The sequence below is a fragment of the Colias eurytheme genome, chromosome 4, assembly GCF_061535395.1.
Source record: "Colias eurytheme isolate Ceu_HAF_F1 chromosome 4, ilColEury1 Martin Lab GWU primary, whole genome shotgun sequence".
In the NCBI taxonomy this organism is placed as follows: Eukaryota; Metazoa; Arthropoda; class Insecta; order Lepidoptera; family Pieridae; genus Colias; species Colias eurytheme.
In genome coordinates, this window is record NC_142983.1 from 7,525,180 (window position 1) to 7,552,125 (window position 26,946).

Genomic DNA, 26,946 nt, shown 5'->3' on the forward strand with positions numbered 1-26,946 from the left:
AATGTAAAATGTTAATAGATATTATTGTCAATGTTTTCATATGTAATAAGTACAGTTATTATAGGCCATTGACTTTACACAAGTTCATAGATATTTTTAAAATATCTGAAAGACGATTTACAGAATAAAAAATGAATTGTTTTACGAAGTGATGACAAAAATATCATTGCATTTCGCTCATTGCAATTATTATCATTGAAATGCATCGATACTGTGCGGCCCTGTTGTGCAATCTGCCAGAAAATTTAAATTTTATCAGTTAATCATGCAACATACTTTTGAGGCACATTAAAATCTATACATAATATTATTATAAAGAGGAAAGGTTTGTATGTTTGTATGTATGGTTTTCACGCATAAACTACTGGACCGATTTTGATGAAATTTGGCACATATCATATCTTTAGACCCTGAGAACATAGGCTACCTTTTATTGCGAAATATGTACCACGGGCGAAGCCGGGGCGGACCGCTGGTATATAATAAATTCAAATTGACATTCTTTTCTATCTACATTTTTAATGCCTCTAGCCTTATACCCAGTGAAAAAACGCGAGAATTATTGCCTGTGCTCGTATTATAATACTAATGAGTTACCTGCTTATAGATTAACATATTTTGGTGTCCGCCTCCTTGATTAGGGGTTTAAGCTCGGACTTAGAACTGGGTAACTAGAAGGGTGACCGTTTTTTTTATATTTTTATTTTATAGACTATAAAGGAACGAAGACTTGAACAAATCACTTGAAGGAACGATCGAAGGAAGGACCTGGAAGGAAAAATCTTTATGTACTCTTCATATTTAATAAATAAACCTAATTATTTAGATAAATAAACCTAATAAAAAATAAATATAAAAACGTTGTACCTAACTACCAAGTTAGTTATAATATACAACACGATATCGTACCTATCTTCTACCACGATATCTAAAGCCGGGTATCCACTTAGGTTCGCCGTGGTTTGCGAACGCGCCCGCTCTGCAAACCAAACATAATGGATACGTCGTGATCGCGGAGCGCGACTGGAGCACGATCGGAGCACGGCGGAGCGCTCCGGAAGCGGTTTTTTGCGCGAACTCAAAGGGGAGCGCAGTTTGTTCGTGGACGCGAGCGTGAGTTTGTTAAGTTCGCGAACATGGAGTGGTCCGATGAAATGATGAATATATGCATTATTTCATTATTTCTTCTTCCCTTATACATATTAGCTTGCCAAAATCGAGGAGGTTGTTTGTATTCCATCACAATATAATGTAGGTATCAAAATATAAGCTGCACTTCCTACTAATTCTGGAGGCGGCATGTTTGCACCGACCGTCGTGTGTCGACTGGAGACCGGAGCGCGGAATTTAAGCGTTGCAGCCTAAGTGTGTACCTGCACTGTACATGTTCACGTTCGCGGAGCACAAAATGTTCGCAAACCACGGCGAACCTAAGTGGATACCCGGCTTAAGACCACGATAATCAACATTGGGAATCTTATACTAATAATTTCCATAATTAATAATTTTGGAAATTGGAAAATAGTATTCCGTCAACTATTTTTTGCGAAACTAATTTTTGCCAAGATCATTAGATATCATTAAATCGATTAAAACTACTTATTAAGACTTTAAATTATTTTATGAAAAAACATAATGAAACGAAATGACAAGAAGAATTATAATTAATCCTTAATTTACGAAGTATCTATACATATAACTATTTTACTAAATAGGTAGGTACTCCTAATTTGTGCGTTAATCGCAAATGCTGAATTTGCTTTTCAAATGTGTTTAAAAATAATTCAAGAACTTTGTCAGGCGAACTGAAATTCAATAATTTCCAACTAGAATACCTACTCAACTAGACTTCACTGTTTCTAACAAATTCATTTATACTTAGTTGTCGAGTCATAGGAAGGTCACACAGTGAACCCTATCTCTAGACGTCGGAAGTTGTGACAAGGCCGCCCTACATCCTTCCTTCCGGTGTTTTAATCTATTCTAGCTATATATCGGTTAAAAAATTATAAATGCAATTAATTTTTAATCAATTGTGATAGGTTATTCAATGTTAATTTCTTAACGTGTTTGTAGCGAATCAACTATGTTGTAGCCAGTGTCATAAGATTATGAAATAGCCATATAAATTCTTATTTAAAACGGTTTGTTTATTTCTATAAATAAGTAGTTGTTTTGTTATTTAAATAAATACGAGTACATTCAATATTTACTTTACTTTTTTCACACGATTGAGTGGAAAATATTAAACCATTCTCCAAAAGGGTATTTATGAGTTTGATGTGTATCTCATAATATCATGCGTGTATATTATGTATATACATGTATAATATTGTAGGAATTATAATTAATTTGCATATTATGATAACTGTACCCATACGCAAACGAATGTCAAAACATTATCACAGTATCACAATATTAGGAAATATTGTAATACTGTGACATTGTATTTAAGTAATAGTGTATGTTTTATTAAAATAAATTCAGTAGGTAGTTTTAATGACTCAAACGTTAAACGAAGTGGGTTTTATTTATAAATTGTAATAAATATAATATCCAATATATTGTATCCATGGCAACTTCGTGATGTCGTGACTAATTGAACAAAAAGTGAGGTTATTACGTTAACCTAATAAAAAGTCTGATGTGTGACCTAACAAGTCTATGGTCAATGACTATGTATATTATATGATAACAAATCATAATTGCAGCTACATTGTAAAGTGCCTGTATTGCGAACTGAGGTAGCTTTTTAGGTAATAAGATCATGCGATAATACACTCCCGGGAAAATAAATCTTCCTGTAGATAGTATGTACATGTTATTATTATATTATAAAATAAAGTATTTTTTTCTTTATCTCTTCCATTTTCAGTTGTGTACCGAGCTGAACTTTATTCACAAATTTTTTTAAATGTCTAAAAAGCGCCCACAGAGCAATGTCGACTTATTTAATTTTTTTATAAATTAATTTAATAAAATGACTTGGGTATTTATTATGTAAAAAAGATAGATAATATTTATAACCTTTGCGAGCTTTTCCTCCTGCTCCTGAGTCCTGACATGACCATTTGTTTTTTTTTGGTTCCGATTAGATATTTCTCTTTCGAAGAACCGGTGGACAATCTCGCTTCATTTTCAGTAATTCTATCGAGAAGTGAGACATAAAAGTATCATTATCAATACCAATTGTAAGCGTATTAAATATTGACGTGTTTTATCTAGCATAACGAATACTGTAATTTGACACAACGGAGATTGGAGCGGTGAACTTGGCACCATTATTGTTAAGTAATGAAACATTTTTGCGTCTATGTTACACTTGAATGGTATTGCAAGGTGAAGGATTAAATGATGATATTCTGTAAACGATTAAATAATAATTGCAGTTTGGTTGATTGAAAAACTCTCTCGTAGTCGTGACTTCGTGAGACATAGGAAAAACCGATGCAGATGGTGAGCCCATTGTAAGTCTAAAACGATTTTAATGAAATAAGATAGGACACGCAAACTTATTGGTTTGATAGGTATATTGCGTTTTTATGCGACATTTTGATGACAAAATTTTACGTCATTATTTTTCAATTATTTACAACCAGATTTTTAAGTATTTGTTAAAAATCTAAATCTAAATCTCTAAATATAGAATCTATCCTTAATAATTTCCTTCATAAAAAGTTTCGGCCTAATCTACCCATCTATACACTGAGATTCACATCAAGGGATAAAAATATAGTTAATGGTTTTATTATTGCGAATAAATGTGCTCGTGCAATGGAATTTTTATCGATCCGCCTGAATAGATCATTGACGGCGATGGTCTTATTGGATCAATGAACCATAGACAATAATTGGGTCATTGTCATAATGCAAGTTCAATGTTGCGAGAAGGTTACTTCATAATAATTAATAACATGAGAATTAAGTCTATTTAAATTTTAATGAACAACAGAAACAAGAACGCAACACACATTATATTTTAACTATAAATCGACCCACTTATTCATAATTAAGAAATAAAAGCGGATCATAAATTTCGGTTTAAATTGAGAAGAGTCACAGTTTTATAAGCCATTACTATTATTATTAATTTAAATCACAATTTAATGTATAGGCAAAGTTTTCTTTGACTCTTCGGTAATTTATTAAGTTTCATAAATAATGTATTTATGTAAAATAATGTTACATTTTTAATAATATTAGTTGAAGGATATTTGAAGGTATTTTATTTACTAGATTTTATTAATAAATCCTTGTATGTTTAATAGCTCTTAACAACGAAATGTATTAAATTACATTTTTGCACATTATCGTAATATTGCACAATAATAAGTGTAGCGTAAATACTATACTTTTCGAATTTTTAGAGTCTGTGATATTCATATTTCCAGCTTTTATTATTTGTTTGGACAAAATTTCGATAGCGGAAAAGACAGTATAAATACATAAGTAATTACCTATTAATGTGTTGGATAAAATGTTAAGTTACCTTGTAAATAAATAAAAGAATATTCTTATATGTATTCAGAATATGTAACTATTGACGTCAAACTAAATCCAAATTTTAAATAGGTTTCTCTACCTATCTAAATCCTTTTTTATGCTAGGGGATTTGTAGATAGTTTTGTTGTTTTTGTTATGTCTGAGCTTTATCCATATGACCGTATGTACAAAGGTTCTATAAGGTTATGTAGGGTATGGGCGCTTTGATATTTTTATAAAATGTATCCCATTCACTGGCATTGTCCACAGCCTGAGGCCATTCACCTTCGGTACCATACCGCTGGGTTTTGCGGAAGTGTTGTTATACGTAGTTATACTTGTTTACTTATACATACTTGTTTTGTCGCTATATGGCTTTAATTTGAGGCCAGATACCTCGATGAGACTAGTTCTTAATTACTCATGTTTCGCGTCGATGACATTCAATATTTACAAGATAAACGATTAGACTGAGTGTTTATGTTAATATAGAGAATTGCGTAGATTTACCTTAAAGGCAAGGAAATGTATCGGTCTGTTTACACATTCTTTACAGCTGTGAAATGAGAATAGTTATCCATGTAAATGCTAAATATTATGTTTGTTTTTGAATAACAAATACCTAGGTAATGCAAATGCAAATAGAATAGAGTTTTAAAGAGTCCTGAGTAAATAAATAGAACAAAAAAAGATTACGTATGAATTATAATAATATCGAATTAAAAAAAATTGTCACATTTAATTCGTCATAATTTACATGTTTAAGTTCATCCATAGGTATACGCTCATGTATTTTCATTACATATCTAGTTACATAATTTTTTACTTATTTTTTAGTTGTTTCATGGCTCTATAATTATGACGTTTATCAATATAAAAGTAACATTAGAGAATATGGTTGCACCAAGAAGCTTATATCTTATACACATAAGCTTCTTGAGTTGCACAATAAAGGTATAATATTAAAGTCGAAAATTTGACATTTCACAAGTTCAAAATATTATATTTCAAACCAACAGCTTTGCCTGTATACATTTATTTATTTTATTTATTAATTTATCCGTAAACATGCTTACTGCCGTTTATTATTTACCAACAAATAATGAACAGTTATTTAAGAGCTTTTACTTTTAATCAAAGGTAATATTCATCTTTCTGACCATAAAGCCTTATCTCGAGCGAACCCATCGAGACTGGTTTTGGATCACGTCCAGCCTTCATCCGAAATTATGAAGTAACTATTATTTTATCTGGAATAAATCTGTCCGAGGTTAGCATTTGACAAACAGAATAATTGTGTTTTTAGATTGTAGCTTTTTGTTTTGCATAAAGGCGGTTAACATTTAGATAGAAGATTAATACTTATCTACCTAAATTAAATAATAAATGGGGCATTATTTTTATTATGTTTAGAAAATAACATTTATTGTTCTAAATAGATTTCAAATTACACCCTGATGCGATTTTTGTCCTATGATACTTTAAGGGCCGATTTTTCAATGCTTGGATAAAACTTATCCGTCCAATAAAGTATTACACGATAATATTAAAATGTCACGTAAACTGTCAAATACGGGCAATTAAACGTTTGAAATGGTAGTTTTAACGTTTCAAAAACGTTTTTAAAATGGTAGTTTTATACATTATTCGACGAATATCCAAGCGTAATCGGCCCTAAGAAATAATATCTATACTTTATTATTTAATTATTTTATTATATGAACTTGTGACTTATAATAATAGTGTCACCTGGACTTGGCTAGTTTCCGCTGAAATTTCCCTGCAGTAAATTTAAGCCAAGAACACTAATTCAAATGCTGTAGCATAGTATGAAAATTGAAAAGAAGACCAGAAAATTTCTTCTTCTCAGAGCCTTGTATGTAGCTTCCTTCGATCCTGTAAATATTATATTATTATTGTTTTCCTCAACTTATTCTGCATGCATAATATCTGCGACCCTGTTACAATTTTATTACATGGCGGATACAAAATATTATTTATTTTATCAATAGAGGGCAAAATAATATGTCTGTGACGATTAATAATGATATGATATATAAATTGACCTTTTATAATGTTCATTTAATAAGAAATAAATTACTTATATTATTGTTTTTATTAAATTGTACGTCGCATGGAAAGTCACACGGGATATTATTTTATTGTACTAAAGCTCTTTTCTAGTGTATCAGAGCAGTTTTAATTTAATTTAATTGAAAATGAACTATTGATATGACTTGCAAAAATTTAATTTTTTCAAATTCATTAGTCAGTCTTGAACAACCTACTGTATAGGAAAACGTTTTCTTTATTTTATCTAGCTCTATTGCACAAAAATGGTTCTGTTGTATTGTTATATTGGGAAAATTTACATTTATTAAGTATTTTGATTATTCCCATTGCAATAATATACTTGTTCATGTCTCATTTTATCAAAAAGAGTTAATTTGAATATAAGAATCATTTCGATTCAATGATTATCTTTAAACGAGGTCTTTTTGAAGGCGTGCAAATTATAACAATGCCACCGTTATCAATGTGAGTTATGATAAAATAATATGCACGTATATTAATTAGTAAAATAATAAAATTCCTTCACATAACATAATTAGAACTTAAGTTTATATTTTAGTCTAACTATGACACAATTGTGTTGTGAAATAGTTGAAACTTTACCTTGATTTATATATTTTTTTTATTAAAATTTATTTTCATTTATTTTAGTATCTTTTTAAAAATTAAATAATTTTGATTATTTTTCCGACCCAAATATTGACCAATAGAATTGCACCATTCGACGTCACGTGGTACAACCTACATGGTATTATACTGATAATTTTTTGAAAATTTTCTCTGGTAGTTGACGTCAAACTGACAGGTTGAATTCAATTGTGAAATTATTGGCCGACATTTGGGACTTTGGGACGGAAAAATAAACCCCGAATACCACACGAGCTTCAAAATTATCTGGCATTTCCCTCAAGGTTCCCTGTAAAACAAATAAAGTCGTCAAGTTTTGACTCCTTCATTTGTTTGCAACGAACCTATCGGAAAATACCCAATAATTTTGAAGCTCTTGTGTTGTTATAAGTGAAAATGGCATTGGTAACACAATTCTTATGCAGAAATTTAAGTTTTTAATTTCTTTGATTACATTTTTTTTACAAAGGTACACCTTGCGTTCTAAAACAAAGTGCAATTAAACATGATGATGATGATTCCCTAAATAATAATCCCAAAAAATCAAAAATAGAAATGTATAATATAAAATATAGTTCAATTTAAACCTTAACTAAAAAATGTGAGAAATATTAAGATCTAGGAGCTTTAATTTTTTCCTTTGTAGCAAAGTACCAAAGCAAAAGTATCTACCTACGTCTCGTACGTAGGTAGATATACCTATTTAATTTTCGGTGCTATATGAAAATTTCCTTAATACGGATAAAACATAATATTTTATAAATTATATATTTACTGGGTGCATTTTCATAATTTTATGCATTATTTACATGTTTTTATGCTTTAAGAATTGTGTGAATAAAATTTATTTCCGGGTTCAACAAACAAGTTTTATTTGACTATTAAGAAATGTCATCGACTCGGACATTCAATGAATGAATAATTCCATTAATTTACTATTTTGGTAAATATATTTAAACAAGAAAAAATATTAGTAGGTAACCTTAAAAACTATTTTATTACACAACGTTACCTTATATTAAGTATCTATGTTTTATAATATGATATGATTTACTTTTTCCATTTTATTCATATTAATTATTCATTAAATATTTTATTAAGTACCTAGCCATAATGTTCTTTAGTAAATTCCTTGGTTACTAGGTTAAAACGGAGTCTAGGATCATTCAGGCTTCTAGAATATTCTGTTATTTTGAATTTTCAGTTTTTGATATTATCTGAATAACAACTACCTTAATAATATAATGAGTTCTTAGATTTATTGATTCATGGTTTAAAAAACTTCAAGACAGATTTCATGGATATTGGACCGATAGTAGGTATCCCTTTGAAGTTTCTTCAAAATAAAATAATTATTTGAGCAATTAAGGATACATTGCACAATATAATCTTCCTTCACCACGTTGAATATAGGTAATTAGCCTTATTAAAAGAAAACATTCCTTTGAAGGATACCTTTATCCGTGGTCTCATTTCGTATACCTTTGACAGTTTGAGGTGTAATCTCCAATGATAAGATGGATCAGAGCGGCATTCAGTAGCCTGGAGGTCGCCGTCTGTCCTATATAATAAGAACTCGGCACTGAAGCGCTTACAACCAGACACAATCTCACGCCGCCAACACCCGCCAAGACAAAGCCTCACAGTACGTAAAAGAAAATGAATTAAAAATTACGATCCAATCAGGCCGATTGCCAAGGTCGTTGCGAAACAGTTTCCACATCCCCGCGATTCGCTTTTCACGTTCGTACCTACGTATGTTGTGAGCGGAATTGGTTATTGTACCGACTACCACCACCGTTTCGTTGCAGACGGCAGAACCCAGCTGGTCGGACTCCGGAGTCAGTTTGCGCGGCCGCAGCGGACTAGCAAGTTCGCTACATCCCCCAGTGATTGTGACAGTGTGATAGACCGTCAACATGAATAGCTATTTAAAAATCGTAAGTATCTGCGCTCTTATTTGATATAGACCGCTATTATTTATTACTCTTTGGTAGATAATATAAGCAACAATAGAAAAAGACGAAATCAGGGAAATAATTTGTGTTTTTTTAATGTTTAGTCACAACATTTTTAAGTGCAATATAAGCTTACAACTTTTTTAACTTTCTCAACTCACAAATTAAAATTTGTTAAAATTAGCGTTAATTAACGTTAGTGTGCGAAATGACAGGTTCAGTTTAGAGCAATAGAGCACGTGAATGTTATGTCAAATTAATAAGCTTTCCGTGTTAATTACATAATGTCGCCTCGTATCTAGAACGAGAAAATTTTTAAAGCTGTTAGCGTCGTAATTATTCAATTATTAATTGTCATACAGTTTTTTCAACTTTACGTAATAAATGTAATGTTATATGTCATCTTTTATCAATAGGTAATCTATTTGATTTATTGACACTTATGTAAATTTTGGCGGCAATTTTTTGTTATTTTTTTAAAGATTAGTGATGTGACGCTGAATATTTTTTTAATCTTTACAAGTAATTGTGTCAAAAACAACAGGAGCTAGTGGAAACAGAGCATACAATAAGATATAGAGCTCGTGACTAGACTCGAACTGGTTATTTAGAACTAATTTCTTAATACGACCATGTAGTTTAATGTAATCCGGCACACTTCCTTAACAGTCCTGTCATATTGTTGATAATAATTAGCTGCATAAACGACCGCCGATTTCAATTTTGAAACTATTGCACGATTATTCAATATTACCTAATGTATGGATTATTTCGTTAATCGATTTATTGTTTTAGTCGTAATCATTATGTACAATTATACTCTGTCCATTATATTATTTGCTTTTTGACAGCTTCACGCCTATGAAGGATTGTATTGTCTATGTTAAAATGTCATACAAATAATTATCGTTCTTCATGGACAGGTCCCGCCCACTTAGTGATGTCTACACAGAATTATTCAATGATGGGTCGATAGATTATAATAATCGATAGAAATACTCTGTAAAATATATCCGATGCAGAATAACTCTTCTATTATGTTATATAATTTTAACGTAAAGACAACCAAATTGTAAGATAGAAACCAATAAATAATAAAATATTAGTTTAGTTTAGTTTTAACATACAATGCATAGATATGTGGTCTTATTATTACATATCTTATTAGTACGTTTACGTTGTAATTATTATTTACGTACCTGATTCGATTTATGATAATATTTTTAATTTATAATTGAAATGGTATCACAATCGATAATCTTTTGAACATCACTTCTGGTATCACCCGTCGAGCTGTCAAAAAGCAATTCTTATAGTGGACAGACTATAGTTCAATTACTTGATAATTATCGTTTTTGAATACATATTTTTTCACACTACAACCTATTGAGGGATATTAAACGTATATTGAGGATTCTGTTATTAAAAGTTTGGTTATTATGATTAGCAGTTAAACTTATTAAAACTCTGAATTCGATACTTGAAATTGTATGGAGGTCTAATTGGATAAGAATCGATATCCGGGTGTACGTGCGTCTTTTAAACTAACACTCGAATGTTTTCAATATTATATAACATTGTTTTAACTAAAATGTCTTCATCTTATTTAGTTTAATTTTATAATATTGCCGCGTAATGCCTTAATCTTCTTTGACATGTTATGATTTATTTACTTTCTTAAGTAGGTAATCGTTATATCGAGAGCTTCCTCATTAGGAAATAAATATAAACAATCAATTCGGACTTTACATAAACCAGGTGATTATTTAAGTGTAAAACAAACAAAAGAACAACATTAATTACGGCCAAGGTATAGTCGGTGTTAAAACTAAGTACCCGATGGATTCTCATTATTGCAATATTGTAGCCAGGCATGCGAGTAACAATTATTTATTCTACTTTAACATGTAATACTTTGTTTTACGGGTCATTATCGTATCAAATAATAAAATACCTGAAGGTAATTTGTGGTCACTCGTACACAAGACTCTTGATGGGTCTCGTGACCGAGATATGTATGTAAAAAGCGACCTTCACAGTTCCGCGGCTAGTGGGTGAACGACCCATATAAGCAATAATTACGTGAGATATTATCTTTTTATTGAAATTGTTCAGATGATTGCCGATTAGTTACTAATTTTCATTAATCATAACAAACTCGTCAAGGTGAGTTCAGCAGCGCGTTAAAATAATGCATTGAAATAATGAGTAGGTAAGGATAATGCCTCCAATTAGTTTTTCAGACTGCTTATTATAAGATAAGGCTTAGTAAATGTTAATTTGTAAAAATATTTTTTTCAAATAAGACTCATGCTAACGCATGCTATAATAAAAAAAAAACCTAATAAAATTCTTTATTGACATCATTACACAATACACAGGTCAAAATAATGTATCCTTCGGCTCCCGAACTAGTTTAAAACTGTGTCTCAGGAGCCAGAGGGTTCCCCCTATATTGATCATAATATTATGTCTATAAACTGAACTAAACGCTAAAAAGCTATGATTTTGAACTAACTGGCAACTCCTCGACGATACTGTCAATGCAATTTTATGAGCTATATAGGTACTGCTTGTAATAAGAGTATAGTGAGATTGCTGAATTATGCATCCATATATTTTATAGTCACGTACGAAACCCTGAATTATGTGATACAAATTTCAAATATTTATCCATTTATTTATCAAGATAATAAAAATAATTGTCCGAGAACCCAAGTGTCAAATCGTTATGCATAACAGAACCTTGTTTATAACCATGAAAAAGATAACATTCGGTAACAATAGACAAATGGCTATTTAGAACATGCGACAATGTAGCCTTGTAAACATTACGTTGTGTGACCAAAATAATAGGAATTTAATGGACTTGACGACTCGATGTCGCAACACTTGTGTAACGCAGAAAGTGCATTCACAAAATACACATAGTACTTACATGTAGAAAGCGTTATTTATTTTATAAGTACGATATATTTATCGTGCGTAAATTTCGTTATAGAGATGGGAGACGGAATTTTTATACTCGATGCATTTTTGATGACACTGTTCTCATGAATTTCAACTTTAAAGGAACGTAAAATTTGTTTTTTATCATATTAATTGTAGATAATGTTCTTTTAGATTTGTGATTGTAGAAAAATTATATTCATTGTCATTTTGATTATTTTCTATTTAAATATACAATCTAGAGACTGGAGTCTATCAATGCAGTCAGAATAATTTAATATCATCCATACAAAATGTGGGTTTAAAAGTTAATGATACTGCGACCAAATGATTGTTCATACTTTATATTTTATATCATAATCGTGAGTCGTGACGCATAAAAAAACGGAAATGCATATAATATGTTACATTATTACATATAATTATGGTATAATTGTTATCCTTGATTCAGTTTGATTTTTGTGAATTCATTTATGTATTCAGTTCGATAATAATTATTGTATATTATATGTAATATAAATTACTTGTAAAAATACATAAGTACTTATTTATGTAGGTAAGGAATGCTGAAAATCGCTAATTTTAAAGTATTTTATTTTAATAGGTATTTCTCATCATGCAATATGTTAAAATTACATACTGCAGTATGTTGGTTCGTACGTATCATGTCAAATAAACTCAAAAATTTATGTCGATTTATTCATAAGTCACATTTGGAAATCTTCGAATATTTTAAATAACGTAACTACGACAACTTCTGAGCGAGTCTGATTTAACTAAAAGATTAAAATATGCCACAAAGTTTAACCCCGGTATGCAAATTGAATGTAATTGTTTTATTATTTTTTCGCTGCTGATTTAAGAACAATGGTTTCATTGACACCACATAATCATGAATGGGTTAATTTCTCGTACACTTCCTTTTCTAAATTCTCACCACTGGCCTCACTCGTATAGGAGTCAAGGCAAATGGTCACTATCCACTTTAATGTCAATTGAGGCCTTGTCATTGGATAGGTATTTACATAAGCTGTGACCTTACGCGATCCATACATTTTTACGCACAAATACCTTAGTTTTAGCACGTTTTAGTTGAGGTAATTGTCACTGTAAGGTTAATTTGTATGTTAATAGAATTATATCTATAAAATATAGGCTTAAGTCAAGATGTTTTTATAAGGGAAGGAAGCGAATTTAGTTACGATGAGAGACTTAAAATTACGACATGGCCATGGTCGTATTTAATGACCACTTAGTTTGGTGTTTTACTGCTTTATTAAATAGATGTTAAAGAGTAAAAAACTTGTTTAAAGTGACAATTCAGTGTTATAAGTTTAGCCATCAAACTAAAATTAAAATAAAGGTTAAACGTATAAATTAGAATACACATTAAAATTTGCGTGTTTATTTACAGTATATTATATATAATTTATGTATTCATAACTTATCTTCTAAATATAGAACTATTGAATAATCAATAAGAATAATATTATGAAGGTGAATACTGCCTGTAAATATGTAAAAAAAATGGATGGACTTCTATTGTCATTTACATGTTACATACAATAAAGCTTCTGAAGTTTTATCAACTAATTTCTATGTATTTATTATGTTATCTAGTAATAAATTTCATGAGAAAATAGTTATCAAAGTAATATTTATCGCGGAAGGCGGAAGTTCAGGACCGGTTCTCGGGCACACGCGCGACGTATGAGTCCGAGTATGTTAATGCGTCTACGCAGCTTTTCTGTAGACGAGCGACAATGCAATCATTTAATTTTAATACTTTATGTTTTCTGAAATATATAGGTTTGCAATTTATAGAGTTCGAAGCATAAATGAATATAATAATATAGGCTCAATGTAATAAAACCGAACTCTATCGCATAAAAAGATAACACCTATTGCTTAAAACACAGAGACAAATAATACAACAAGGCAGACTAATGTAAGAAAGATACTTCACTTAGATAATTTCATGTAGCGTTGCAGTATGAAAATAAATATTGATGAAATATTACCTTGTTATTGAGTATAATAAGCGGTTAAACTCAGAAACTCTACCTATACAATTATACATTTTACTTTTTAGCAAGACAACTACAGTAATTATTTTCGAAATTAATTTAAACCTGTAATTTGTGATTGCTAGTTCATTGGTTATTTCCTGTAAGAGTTCTAATTATACTGAACCATTTAACATTTACTGTCTTCATTTCGTTGCTTATTAAATTTGTATTTCTTGTACATTTATCTCTTTTTATTATATTGTTGTGACAACTGTAGTCGTTTGCGTACAATTACTTAAATATTTTATTATGTATTTGCAAATGTTTATGACCATAAATCTCATTAACAGACTTAAAAAATAAATATCGATAGCCAGCTAAATTGCACGCTTTTACTGTACATTATATCGAACTAAATTTTTGTCTCATTAATACTAGAACTTGATCAAATTTAGTTTTCCATATTTACTTTAGAGCGTATTTTGCAAACACTGAAACTTCTATATAAAAAGTATTATTTAAAAGTCACATGCGACAAAAAGTCGCGCGTCTGCCGTGTACTAGTAATGCGCCCGCCTTAGGGCATGGCTTCCCGCTACCTCGCGTAATGTATATAGCCATTCACGGCACATGTGCACTTGCATTAATGACCGATACATGTTATGTAATTCAATTCGTGGATTACAAGAACGTCCGCGTTTTTGGTTCCCTTTAAATAGATTTCTTTTAGCTGGTTTACGTTTGAAGGAAAGAGAATGAAGGATGTAAGATCACACATTTAACTTAACAAATTTGTATAAAATGTATTGTTTGTTGAAATATTTTCAAAAGTTGAACATTTTTATCGTAGTAGTATATTAGTAAAGATGTTAGTTATTGTAGTCAGTAGGTAATAGACAAAAAGAGAAAACTCTATTGTTTCTAAATATAATTCGATAGCCAGATAAGTTTTAATCTAGCGGAGGCTTAGGCGCAGCATCTAGCAACAGCTAGTATACACATAGATTTAATCAATCATAAATTTTTCGAAAATTACAAAACATTTAAAAAACAATGTTCGAAACAAAAGAATTATATTGCACGTCATCTACGCTAATCACAGTACAAAGTTGACTTGTCAATGTTGTCACCTACATAGCGAAGGTTGACCCTACATTTAAGTACTTTGTTACCACACAACTATCAGTTACCGCCGCACCTTACATATTTAAACTAACTTCACCATTATACTGCAAACTGTCCTTACTATCCATTCTGAAATGTATTGAAAGCCTTCAAGGCCACATCGTGACCCCCAATCGTAGTCAAATAAAAAACGTTTTCTTTCCTACTTAATCAGATTACTATCTAAATATAAGATACGTAACGTACATTCGATATAATTGAGCTTGTTTGATACGCTGCATTTTAGTTTAACACTGACTGAATTACGGCTTACCAATAAAATTAATTTAATTGGTGCTTATTCTAGTCATTCTTTTGTTACATTTTCCTTATTTCTTGATTGAAATATACAAACCAGTTTATAAGGGCTAAATTTCAGATGATGTCACGGTCATAACCACAGAATATTATTTTCTACAACCCAATAAATGTTTTCAACAACTCTATTCAGATTGTTATCAACTAATTTTAAGTTTAATACATAATAAAAATGCCAAAACACATTTATATTCTCATAATTTAGTTGAATCGTATCAAATATCATCTTATTTCGGAATTTATGTTAAATTGAACAATTAATCAAAGCTATTTATTGCAAGGACGTTGACCATACTTGCGGTAGAATTTATTGCAGATAATAAGTGTCTTTGTTATAAAGTTGCCAGTTTTTGTATCACATAAGCTTTTTTGCGTTGATGTTGAATTAAATTCCAAGAAATGTGAAAAGTATTTTTAAATAGAGATAGATAGATAATTTATTAATTTTATATATTCTTTCCCAATTAATAAAATCATAAAAATCATATGGTATTTTATGTTGTATTATATTTTTAATTATTAGGTAATTATAATAAGTCTCGAAGAAAATGTTTTCCACGTGTTGTAATATAATTTTCTTAACTGAATGTAAATAATTTCGTATTAATATATGCTAAATAAAACGAACTTTTTAATTTATGGTTTGAAATTTAATTATCAATTAGTGTAGGCGTTGGGAACTTTACTTTAATTAAATAAACGATACAATACAAGACTTAAACTTGACCCACTTATATGTTTCACAATATAATTGTTATTTTGCGGGAATCCGGTGAATATCAAAGAGAGTACGTAGATATAAAAACTAGTCACTACATAGTATAAAACAAAGTCGCTATCTCTGTCCCCTATGTCCCTTTTAAACAACGGATTTGATGCGTTTTTTTAATAGATAGAGTTATTCCAGAGGAAGGATTTAGTATATACTTTATTAGGTATTAGACAAAGCGGGCCGAGCCGCGCGCAGAAAACTAATATAAATATTATAAGTTATAACTAAATAATAAATGTAATAGTCAAGCAATAACTTAAAGTTTACGATAACAGTGCGATAGTAAAATAGTTTATTATTTTATAAAGACACCTATCATCAAAAATCACTTAAGTAACCTAATATATAAATATGTATGACTATTTAGATAACATAATTTATTTCAACTCAAAGTTTAATTAAAATGGAACAAAAAATCCAATTTTAAATATTATGTATCCTCCCCCTTATAATTGTTTATTTTTATGTAAATTAACGCTCAATTCAAGAGTAATATGCCAAAATATTTTAAAGATACTATAAGAAGAGATATAATAAATTTAAAGCTCTACATATTTTATATATCAGATAGAACCGTAGAACGCTCTTAAATACACACACCGGCACAATTAGCGGAACAGAAACCGATGCGCGAGAACATCGTCTGGGATTTGAACGAATGGCAGCAGGTTCTCTTTACTGATGAGTGCAGAGTTCTTTTAAAACAGATCGATGGGAGACAGCGAATATGGAGATGCAAAGGAGAACGCCACATACAGTCTAATTTGGAACACACAGTGGCTTATGGTAGCGGCTCGATTATGGTTTGGGGAGGGATATGTTTGGGAGCTCGCACGGAGTTGTGATAGTCACAGGAGGGACCATGACAGCAGATCGATACATCAGAGACATTTTACAAGAACATGTTGTACCATTTGCCCCATTTATTGGTGACGACTTTATTCTAAAGCAAGATAATGCTCGTACTCATAGTGCACAATCGGGACAGGCATATCTGAGCCACGTAGGTATACCGGTGATGCAGTGGCCAGCAAATTCCCCCAATATCAATCCGATAGAGCATCTCTGGGACTTGCTAAAAAGAAGGGTTAAATCCAGAATGCCAGCCCCCAACAATCTGAATGAACTTGGAAACGCATTACTTGAGGAGTGGGAGCGGTTGCCTCAAGAAATCATCGATAACATAATCTGTAGCATGCCCAGACGAATGGAAACCTTAAACAGAGCAAGAGGGGGAAACACTCGTTATTTATTATTGCTTTAATTTTATTGTTAAATCATTTAATGCTCACTTTTTTTATTTTTTGTGATGGTTCATAATCATCTAAAAATTTCACTTATTTCAAATTCCTTTATTTTTCAATAAAAAATAACGTTGTTAAAAGATGTTAATCAATTTGTTATTTTGTGTCTAATTACATTTTCGTCAAATATATGCGTTATTATCTCATAGTCACTTTTTTTTCTGTTCCGCTAATTGTGCCGGTGTGTATATTTCTTCACGATACAAGTCATAATAATTTTATTATATGTCTTTGAGTCACTTGCGTTTATACCAATGTCCATTGTAATAGCCATTTCTCTGTTTTGCAAGCGGTTACAGCTTCCTATGTACACTGAGTTGAATATTTAATAGGCAATTTTGTAACTGCAAATAACGTGGTTAGCGTTTGTCACCTGTCCGAGAATGATCTTATTCTGTGTGTAATTTTGCTTGAAGATTAGTTTTATGAATTTTTATTGTATTTTGTTATGTTGAAAATTATACGTAGACATTTATAGTTTGTGGATGGATATTGTGAATACTCTTAATAGGTTTATTAACTAATTTCGATTTGTTTATGTGAAAATTTTCAGTAATAATGGAATACATCAAAAGCAAAAATATGTTATTTCACCAATTCTCGTAACTTCAATATATTGTTATCTATAATTTTCGAACACAGTAATTGAGAATAATGAGATATTTAGTAGGTACGTTCGGATAACTTGAGGATAAGATTTGTAGATGCTCTATATGTAGATTGTAGAGTTTAACTTTATGTAATTCGTTTATTATCCATGTTCGATATTATCATAACGTTCCCAATTTCCCATATCATAAGGTTACATTTTTCAAGTCCACAAAATTTGGTTTCATTGCCAATTTCTTCGCGATATTTTGAACACAACGTCTTGAAATAAAAGTGCGCGTCCAAGAATCAATTGTCATTGTTTCAATAAACTGTATAAGCATGATAATTTGTTACTTACTATCCTTGTTAGATCTTTATGCTGACATTTCGAAACGAGTTATGTTAATAAACTGCTCCGATTAGAAATCTTTTGTACCAACATCACTCTTTACTGAGGTAATATTTAATAAGCACATTGTAAAGAAAATATATCTACTTTATTACAATATTTTACGACCTAATATTTCAAAACTGTTCTAACCAATTACTTATTATCTATTTGCAATTAACATACTTGTATAATTGTAATGTTTATATGTAAAATGAATGTTTTAATATGTTCATTTTATCGTATCCTAAATATGTGTTAAACGAAATTGAATATTTGAGGATAAAACAGCATCGCTTCTTTTCTCTCGTTTTAATAAAAAAATCAGTTATGTCCTTGTTATGTCAAACACCTTAAGGGAATTTCAAAGGGTCGTTCTACATTTGCATTCCTCTTCCTCTTTCTGCAAAAATACAGTTTTTTACGTCATGTAAAATGTAGATAATTGAATAGGCTACGTCCGTCGTGGTCGGCATTCTGGTCGGCATGTAGCAATATGCACGGTTGATTCGGTTTCCACGCATGTATGACCGCGTAATAGGCGATGCGTTTCTGGCATATAGAACTGCCCTTTTCCGATTGAGATCACGAGATATGAATGTTTTTGGCGCATTCACAATCGTGTTATGTCTGTTCGTCCGTGCTGAGGTTTGGCGGTCTTTGCTATGGAGGAAATAGTTTTATTGTTTATCGACTTTGCGCAACAAAAGCTTGATTTGCAAGCTTACGTTAAATAAATTATGATGATTTTAAAGTGGCATAAAATTGAAATTTTTACTAAGTTATTTCGTCAGTATAGACCTCTATTAAAAGACCACAAAAATAATGAAAATCACAATCTTTATTGAATTGTAACATACAGAAGGCTAAGTTTTTACATCAGCTTGCTTTCCTGTATACATTATAATGTAGGTAATTGTATAAAACGTTTGCATTTGATTTTTCAAGATTACAGATTATTGAATCAAACTTAACGTGTATTTAGGGCTATCGATGTTTGTAAATTCTTCTATGCTGTGCCTTTCACGTGTATAAGATAAAGGCAATCGACTCGCTTTTGTTTCAAACGAGATTTTGTTCTTCGAGCCATTCTATTTAAGATCCAGTGATAGTATCGAGACATATAGTTCGATACATTAACTATGGTTGAAGGTACATTTAATTTCACTGGTGGAAATAATTCTCGATTTGTTCATAGAATAGTTCAATTTAACTTCTAGTCAATAAGGAAATGTTATATTTGTGAATAAAATCTCTACAATAGAGCCTTAAAAACCTACTTGTAATATTGGATTTGCTTTCATTATTCGCTTTTAATTTTAATAATGTCTTTAAAACAGAGCACTTCATTTGTTATATTATATCAATTTTGTTAAATATAGCAAGTAGTTTTAGTGCTCTTGGGGTCTAATAAAAAACTACAGATTTGGGTTAAAACTAACTCACTATGCCAATATGCAATAGTATGGTTCATTATCAATACGTTAAAATTACATAGTGCGAATTATTGCGAGCATAATGCATAATATTTGACACTGATGTTAAGGAATATATAAGACGAATATGGCATTATAGGCCTCCAGAGTTTTGTAACAATGAGATTTAAGTGCGTGACTGTGTTTCTGAGGCGAATGTTAGGATTCAGACGTCGTCCACTACGTTCATACGTAATTGTCCTTGTCGAGATGGATACCATAGAGAATGTACGGTGTAGAATTTATGAAAATGATTACTTAACAAAACCTTGTTCTAGTAAAGGCCTTAACAAGCTCACTATCATCTCGTTGTGAGAAACCGGATCACAGTATACGTCAGATTGTTAGAGTTTGAAGAGCAATCTTCAATTATAACCCTTCTAAAATTGTTTCCTTTCTTGTCTTTTCAATAATAGTAATTGGAAAGATTGATAGTATAGATGTGGAAAGTAACATGTCCTGTTCTTTTAAAAATATTATATTTAAATTCAAAAGGCAGGTATGAAAAAGACACATTCTATAAAAGTAGATAATAGTTATAGCACAGACTAATAATAATATACTACGTATACAAGTTATAGTAATAGTTTAGTACATATACATATATTTTATTAATTGCCGTATTTAATATAGTGTTCAATGCAAATGCTAATTAAAACATTGCGGCATTATTAAAACCTTTAAAATATTGAATACTATTGCACATAAAGCATTTATAAGCTATAGGTAACGCCCACTAAGTTCTACGATATGCCTGAGTCTGGATAGTTTCAACTGATACTAATGAAACTCGTAGGCAAGGTATGAAACTAGATTCCTATTGATATAATAAGTTAAGCAGTTAAAATTCAAACTAACGAAATGGTGTATGTGTAAACAAAAGTATAATAAATTAAATGTAGGTAGAGCAAGGGCAATAATTTTTAACCAGAAGCAAAATAAGGCTGTAATACCTAAGTGTAACAAATGTGCCTGTGTAACTATATCTGTTTATAATTAATCTTTATGATTTTTTAATTAATTACTCAATTTGTAGATTTTTCTCTATAACACTATAATATGGTATAAACAAAGTCGTTTCCCGCTGTCTGTCTCTATGTATCTTTGATTTACCACGCTATGTTTTGATGCGGTTTTTTTATAGAGTAGTTCAAGATTTGGGTGTATAATTTATTAAGTTTCATACAGCGGATAAATTACTATAAAATTACTATAATATTCTTAATGCCAAATACATTTATTTGATTTGCGTTAATTATCATTTCTTAATGCTAAAGCCGTCTTGTTTATGTCGTAGTGTGTCTGAATTTCCGCCTTAAATAAGTTTGTGTGGAAACATAGTTGACTTTAAGGTAATAAATATTTGAATGTACATACCTACAATATTTATTATAATTTATAACAGCAGGTCAGTTAAGATTTTTAAAACGACAAACACCTAAGTGTTTATGACCACTAAACATCAAATGGCCCACCTGCCCCTTTGCTTGTTCTAACATTAAAAAAAAAATTGACAACAAATTCTTAAGGTTGTACAATATCTATAAAATTTTAAATTAGTGCATTATGCCACAGGTCAATCAATACAAATTGATTGGGTAATGAGATACTAATACTTTACGAGCACAACTCAATTTTAATAGGGTTCTAAGTAATGCAAAAGCCACGTAAAGTAATCTATACCGCGAGTAATAGATTATGTTAACTTGGCAATAAAAATATGTAACATGATTATACCGTAGCTAAGTATACATTTATGTCGTGATCCTATATAATTATAAGATATATTTCAGCGAACGGAATGTCCATTCATTTATAACCAATCATTATCCAATGGGGAAATTCTTATTTAAATTTTCCATCAATACACTTAACAATTTTAACTTTTGCAAGCGTTATTAGGCGTCATTCGTCAATAATCAGAGATGTCAACTGTTTCATCTATATACATATAATAAAATCGTAGGAAAGTCAAAACTGTACATTGAATATTTTTTTAAAAGAATACATAATCCATGATCTATAATCGATATAGAAGCCAAAAATATAGTTTTTAGAATTTTTGTCTGTTTGTCTGTTTGTCTGTTTGTCTGTATGTTTGTCCGAGCTAATCTCGAAAAGTACTGCATAGATTGACTTCAAATTTTGCATGAATATTACTAACAGGTCGTGTGAGGTTTTTTTAAACATATTATCATGCTATCACCTCCGGGGGAGGAGCTGTGAACCTTTACTTTCCTTACTTATTCCGTGTACTACGACAGCGTACAATCTAAAGACTCATGTTTAAATGTTGTTTTTGAGTAAGCCATGCTATTATCTAGCTTTACACTATAAAAACTACGTCATTTACGTAATTTGGGCAGAGAAACTGTTTAATGAATCTTAGTACTATAAAGACAAATTTGATTCAGCGCCATCTATGAGATTTCGTAAAAATCAAATCAATTTACATGTTATCACTACTGAACACAATGTTAAAAATTAATAATTTAAATATAATTATGTTATTTATTTATTTAACTCTTTAACCCATAATAAATCTTCCCTTCCCTATAAGGTGCGCTTATATAATTCGTGTGAATATACTACATTTTTAAAAGTGAGGGTAGATGTATATTATTTTAATTCAAACTAGACACCATTACAGTTAATCTAATATTGATTGTGTTCATTGGTTACATTTTTAAAAATCTTCGTGTTTTAATAATTCGACCACGAGGCGGGACTCTAATACAAAAAGGTTAGTTCGTTGATAATTATAATTCCTTCATCATTTACATGTTGTTAGTAAAAATATACTTTGACTGTTAATACTTTTGTTCAGTATTTATCTGTATGATTATTGCTTGGTAATTAATATATTTTCATGTCGTATACCTAATTATAAACATAAGTGTGATGTGAAACTAGCTGGATTTATTTTTACACACTCACAGTCTTATATTTTGTGTTAATGTTAAAATAGTATTAATAGTGTAAATCATAATATTTTTTCAAAGTTAAAAATATTTCCTTTTTTCTGATGGTGTTGCCATCGAATTAAACCGCGCTGTCGTTTCGTTCACAAAAAGTCATGTTATTAGGACCGAATATGTAGCCGCCTCAACTTACGGAAACGAGAGTAACCTGCGTTGTCTGTTAGTTATTGTATAGTCGAATTTAACGTTACATGGAAATTGGAATCTAAATATATGTATACCTACTTATATTAAATCTGTAGAGGTCAATTCTGCACATGAAATATATTTCCTAAATAACTATCACGAGGTGATTAGAGATCGACATCGACGTCAAAAATGTTTGTCCGTCTGTCTGTCTGTATAACCGTTATAGAAACAAAAACTACTCGACGGATTTAAACGAAACTTGGTACAATTATTTTTCATATTCGTGAGCAGAGCAGCAACTCCATTTTTAAGCTTTCGTCGCGTGTGCGTTCTTAATGCGTGTATCTTAATGGTTAAAGCTACACAGAAATCAAGTATGAAAGAAATGTTCTCCATATTATATAAAAAATATCTCCCGACATCATAAATGTCTATCTTTTATGGTTGAGCTTAGGAGTTCAAAGCTTTCTGATTATATTTGTCTACTAGCTGTCCCCGCGACTTCGTTCGCGTGGAATAGTGACTATGGGACCTATGACCATGGGCTCAGGGTGGGGCAACAATAAAAAATCATTTTTATTTTCATGCTCCCACTCCCGCGCCCACTCGCACTCCCACGCCATATGCCACGTTCAGTCCTAATCCCACGCCCACGCCCACTCCCCTTCACAATTAGTACCTACCAGATCAAAGCCAGGGTAAGCGCCCCACCCAGCCCCACCGTGGCTACGCCCATGCTGAATTACTACTTAACATACAATTATTGAGTAAATACGTACAACCATACTGTACTGTTGTACTACCATAAATAATTAAAAGAATTGTTATCAAAATTTCTTACTAAACTGAGCTAAAAAACTTACGTACCAAATTATTAAAGAAAATCAAGAAATGAAATGCCTAACCTATACCAAATAGTTACTACATATTATTGTAATTAAAAATTATGGTTAGTATATAATATCGAAAATCAAAAATGCCTAACTATAACTAATTCTACGTAAAATTTCTTTTAAATTATGTCATATTATTTTTTAGGAACCAGGGGGGGGGGGGGAGAGGAGCAAATTCTATTTCCTTCCTTTCTTAAACGGATGTTTTTAATAATCTATGGTGTAGCCAGTAGCCACTGATCAGCTTAATCGATACTCAGTTTTTATCAAATCCAGAAACAAATCCAAATTAGATCTTTCCTGTCTCACGCACGTAACTAAAGGCTGAAGAGAGAGAGAGCACGTAACTAAACCGTTGAGACGAAGAAAAGTGTATAGATAAAGGAATAAATAATTTCATAAACTTCCCGACGATCTTTAAAAATAAATTATAACTTTCATTTTTTTCATTCCCACTTTTACCCCTATGTAGGTATAATAAGTGGATGAACCAATTTTGATACACTTTATCTAAGAACCAGCGTCGGAAAATATTCTGCCTAACAAAAAAAACCGCATCTAATTCGGTTTACCTGTTAGCCAGCTACGGTGCCATAGACAGACACACACACACACACAGAAATACATAGCGGTCAAACACATAACACCAGTCTTTTTGCGTCGGGGGTTAAAAATATAATACGACATAATTTAAAGGACATTTTATGTGGAAAATTTACCTATACACCAGGGTAGATAATTTTTGAAACAAAAAAAAATCGCAGTAGGATGAAACCCATTAGAAAAGGATATGATAAAAATGTAAGGAAAAATAAATTACGGTCAATCGGAGTTCGGGAAGTGCGATGGGGGGAGCTTTTAAGAGAAAAAAATGGTTTCTCTCGATTTCTCGATAATAATAACACCTGCTAATTTTTTTCTACATATTTTAATTGTACAGACATCACTTTTCCACAATTTTATTATATGTATTGATGATGATGATTGAGATTATAACACTCTTAGTCCGTTTTAACTTAATTTTTATTCACCCGCATCAGTGCCACCTAAAAAATCTTTATATATCGAAATTCGAGCAAAGTTAAGAAAATGAGAAATAAGAGTTCTCAAGGATCGTTAGAGATAAGAGGCTTACTATTGACCGAAAACAACATGTGTTATGCCGAACCTGAAACCGCTTCACAACGAGAATTGCGGCTCACAGCTGACCGCGAACGGCATGTACTATCCTGTGAGACCGAAACCTTCACTGAGAGGGTATATATAACGTCTCACAGCTGATCGCAAATGGCATATTGTACTATCCCGTGAGACCGAAACCCTCACTGAGAGGGAATTACGTCTCACAGCTGATCACGATCGTCATATTTTATCTCGAGAATTCTGAAACTTTTACTCAATATGAAGACCGTTTGACAAATAATAGGATGCACCATAATATTATTCGATCTCTCGAAGATGAACATGAGCATAAGCAATGACTAGAGTAGGGACGCGAATATTACCATTATTTGAGACAAGAAAGATTAATAAGTTTGTTTAATGAAAGATTAAGAATTGAAACTATTGGTCTCTTTAAACGGACGAATAGCGAGAGGCCCGTCTTACTGCAGACAGATTTCGACATAGTCTTAATGACTTAGAGGTAAACATAGAAGATCAATCTACAAATTCGGTGGTGTGGTCCGACAAAATAATATAAAAGTGGGTTTGCTTATAACCTCACAATTGATTACAGATCATCTTCTGTATAGGCGATATTAACGTAGTATGTTCTTTTTGTAATGCTTTAAAGTGGAGTAAGGAGTCGGCTTTCGTTTGAAGATACGCCAGAACCTTTGAAATCACTACTTTTAAGTTTTAGAGGAACATGTGCAATCTAAACAGTTCTTAGACAATATTAGCTGTTATAGTATTGCGTTTTAAATGATCCTTTGGTGCTCAACAATTATCAGATGCTCCTTTCATTCTTACTTTTAAGATACAAGGTCAAGTTTATCATTTGATAGGATCCCTTTTGCCTGAAGGCCAACCTAAGTTTCTTTAAATATATTATTTTGTATTCGACTACGACGAATAATCGAATACAAGAAATCAATATTTCTCGAATTTAAAACTGAACTCATTTCACAATTTTAGAACATGTTAATTCATCAGGTTAATCCGTATAAATGCGTTTTAAATCGACATTAGAAGCTTTTCCTCAAGATGGTGATATTAATATAAAATTGGTATAAATGCCGATAGACGGAAGTCTATCAGCACTCAGGAATTCCCTGAGCGTGTTATAACGCCCAGGCCACAGTATTACAATTTTTCCTACAGTAGGGCGACGAATGTATTTTCGCATAGCAACGGAGGGGAACTCGTGGGGGGTAAAGTGACGCGGGCCACGTACCACAAACATGTTTAGTTTGTGGTACCGAGCGCGAAAGAAAGTCATCGTGTTTTTAGTAAAGTTACTATCTAAACTAACGTAATTTATTACTTAGGTACATATTCTATAATGGTGCGCTCAAACTGTTAATCTACATTTAATTTAGATTATTATTTTAATTACTAAGAAATGTAGAATTTAAATCACATTCATTCATGTTTTCCTCAGATATTCGATGTCTATGATTTTCGATGATTTTAAGATTTTCTTATCAGAGTATTCAATTTTAATGTAGTGAAATTTTATAAGAGACAATTAAGAACATTCAAAAATAAAGTGTCACGTATTTTTTTTAAACGACGAATGACGAAAAACGACCGAATCGCGGACGAAGTCGCGGGCAACAGCTAGTAATTTAAATATATCCAGTGTTATTTGTAAAAAACCCGAGAAGAT

General features: G+C 31.2%; 1 protein-coding gene across 1 annotated transcript in view; it reads left to right on the plus strand.

Annotated features, from left to right (window-relative positions):
- The first annotated feature begins 8,773 nt into the window (after positions 1-8,773).
- Positions 8,774-26,946, plus strand: part of LOC149909084 (uncharacterized) — a 34,060-nt gene continuing 15,887 nt past the window's right edge. The window contains exons 1-2 of the mRNA XM_090120690.1: positions 8,774-8,827; positions 8,994-9,122. Coding sequence (XP_089976816.1) covers positions 9,102-9,122 — 21 coding nt within the window. The 5' untranslated portion in view covers positions 8,774-8,827; positions 8,994-9,101. The remainder of the gene's footprint in view (positions 8,828-8,993; positions 9,123-26,946) is intronic.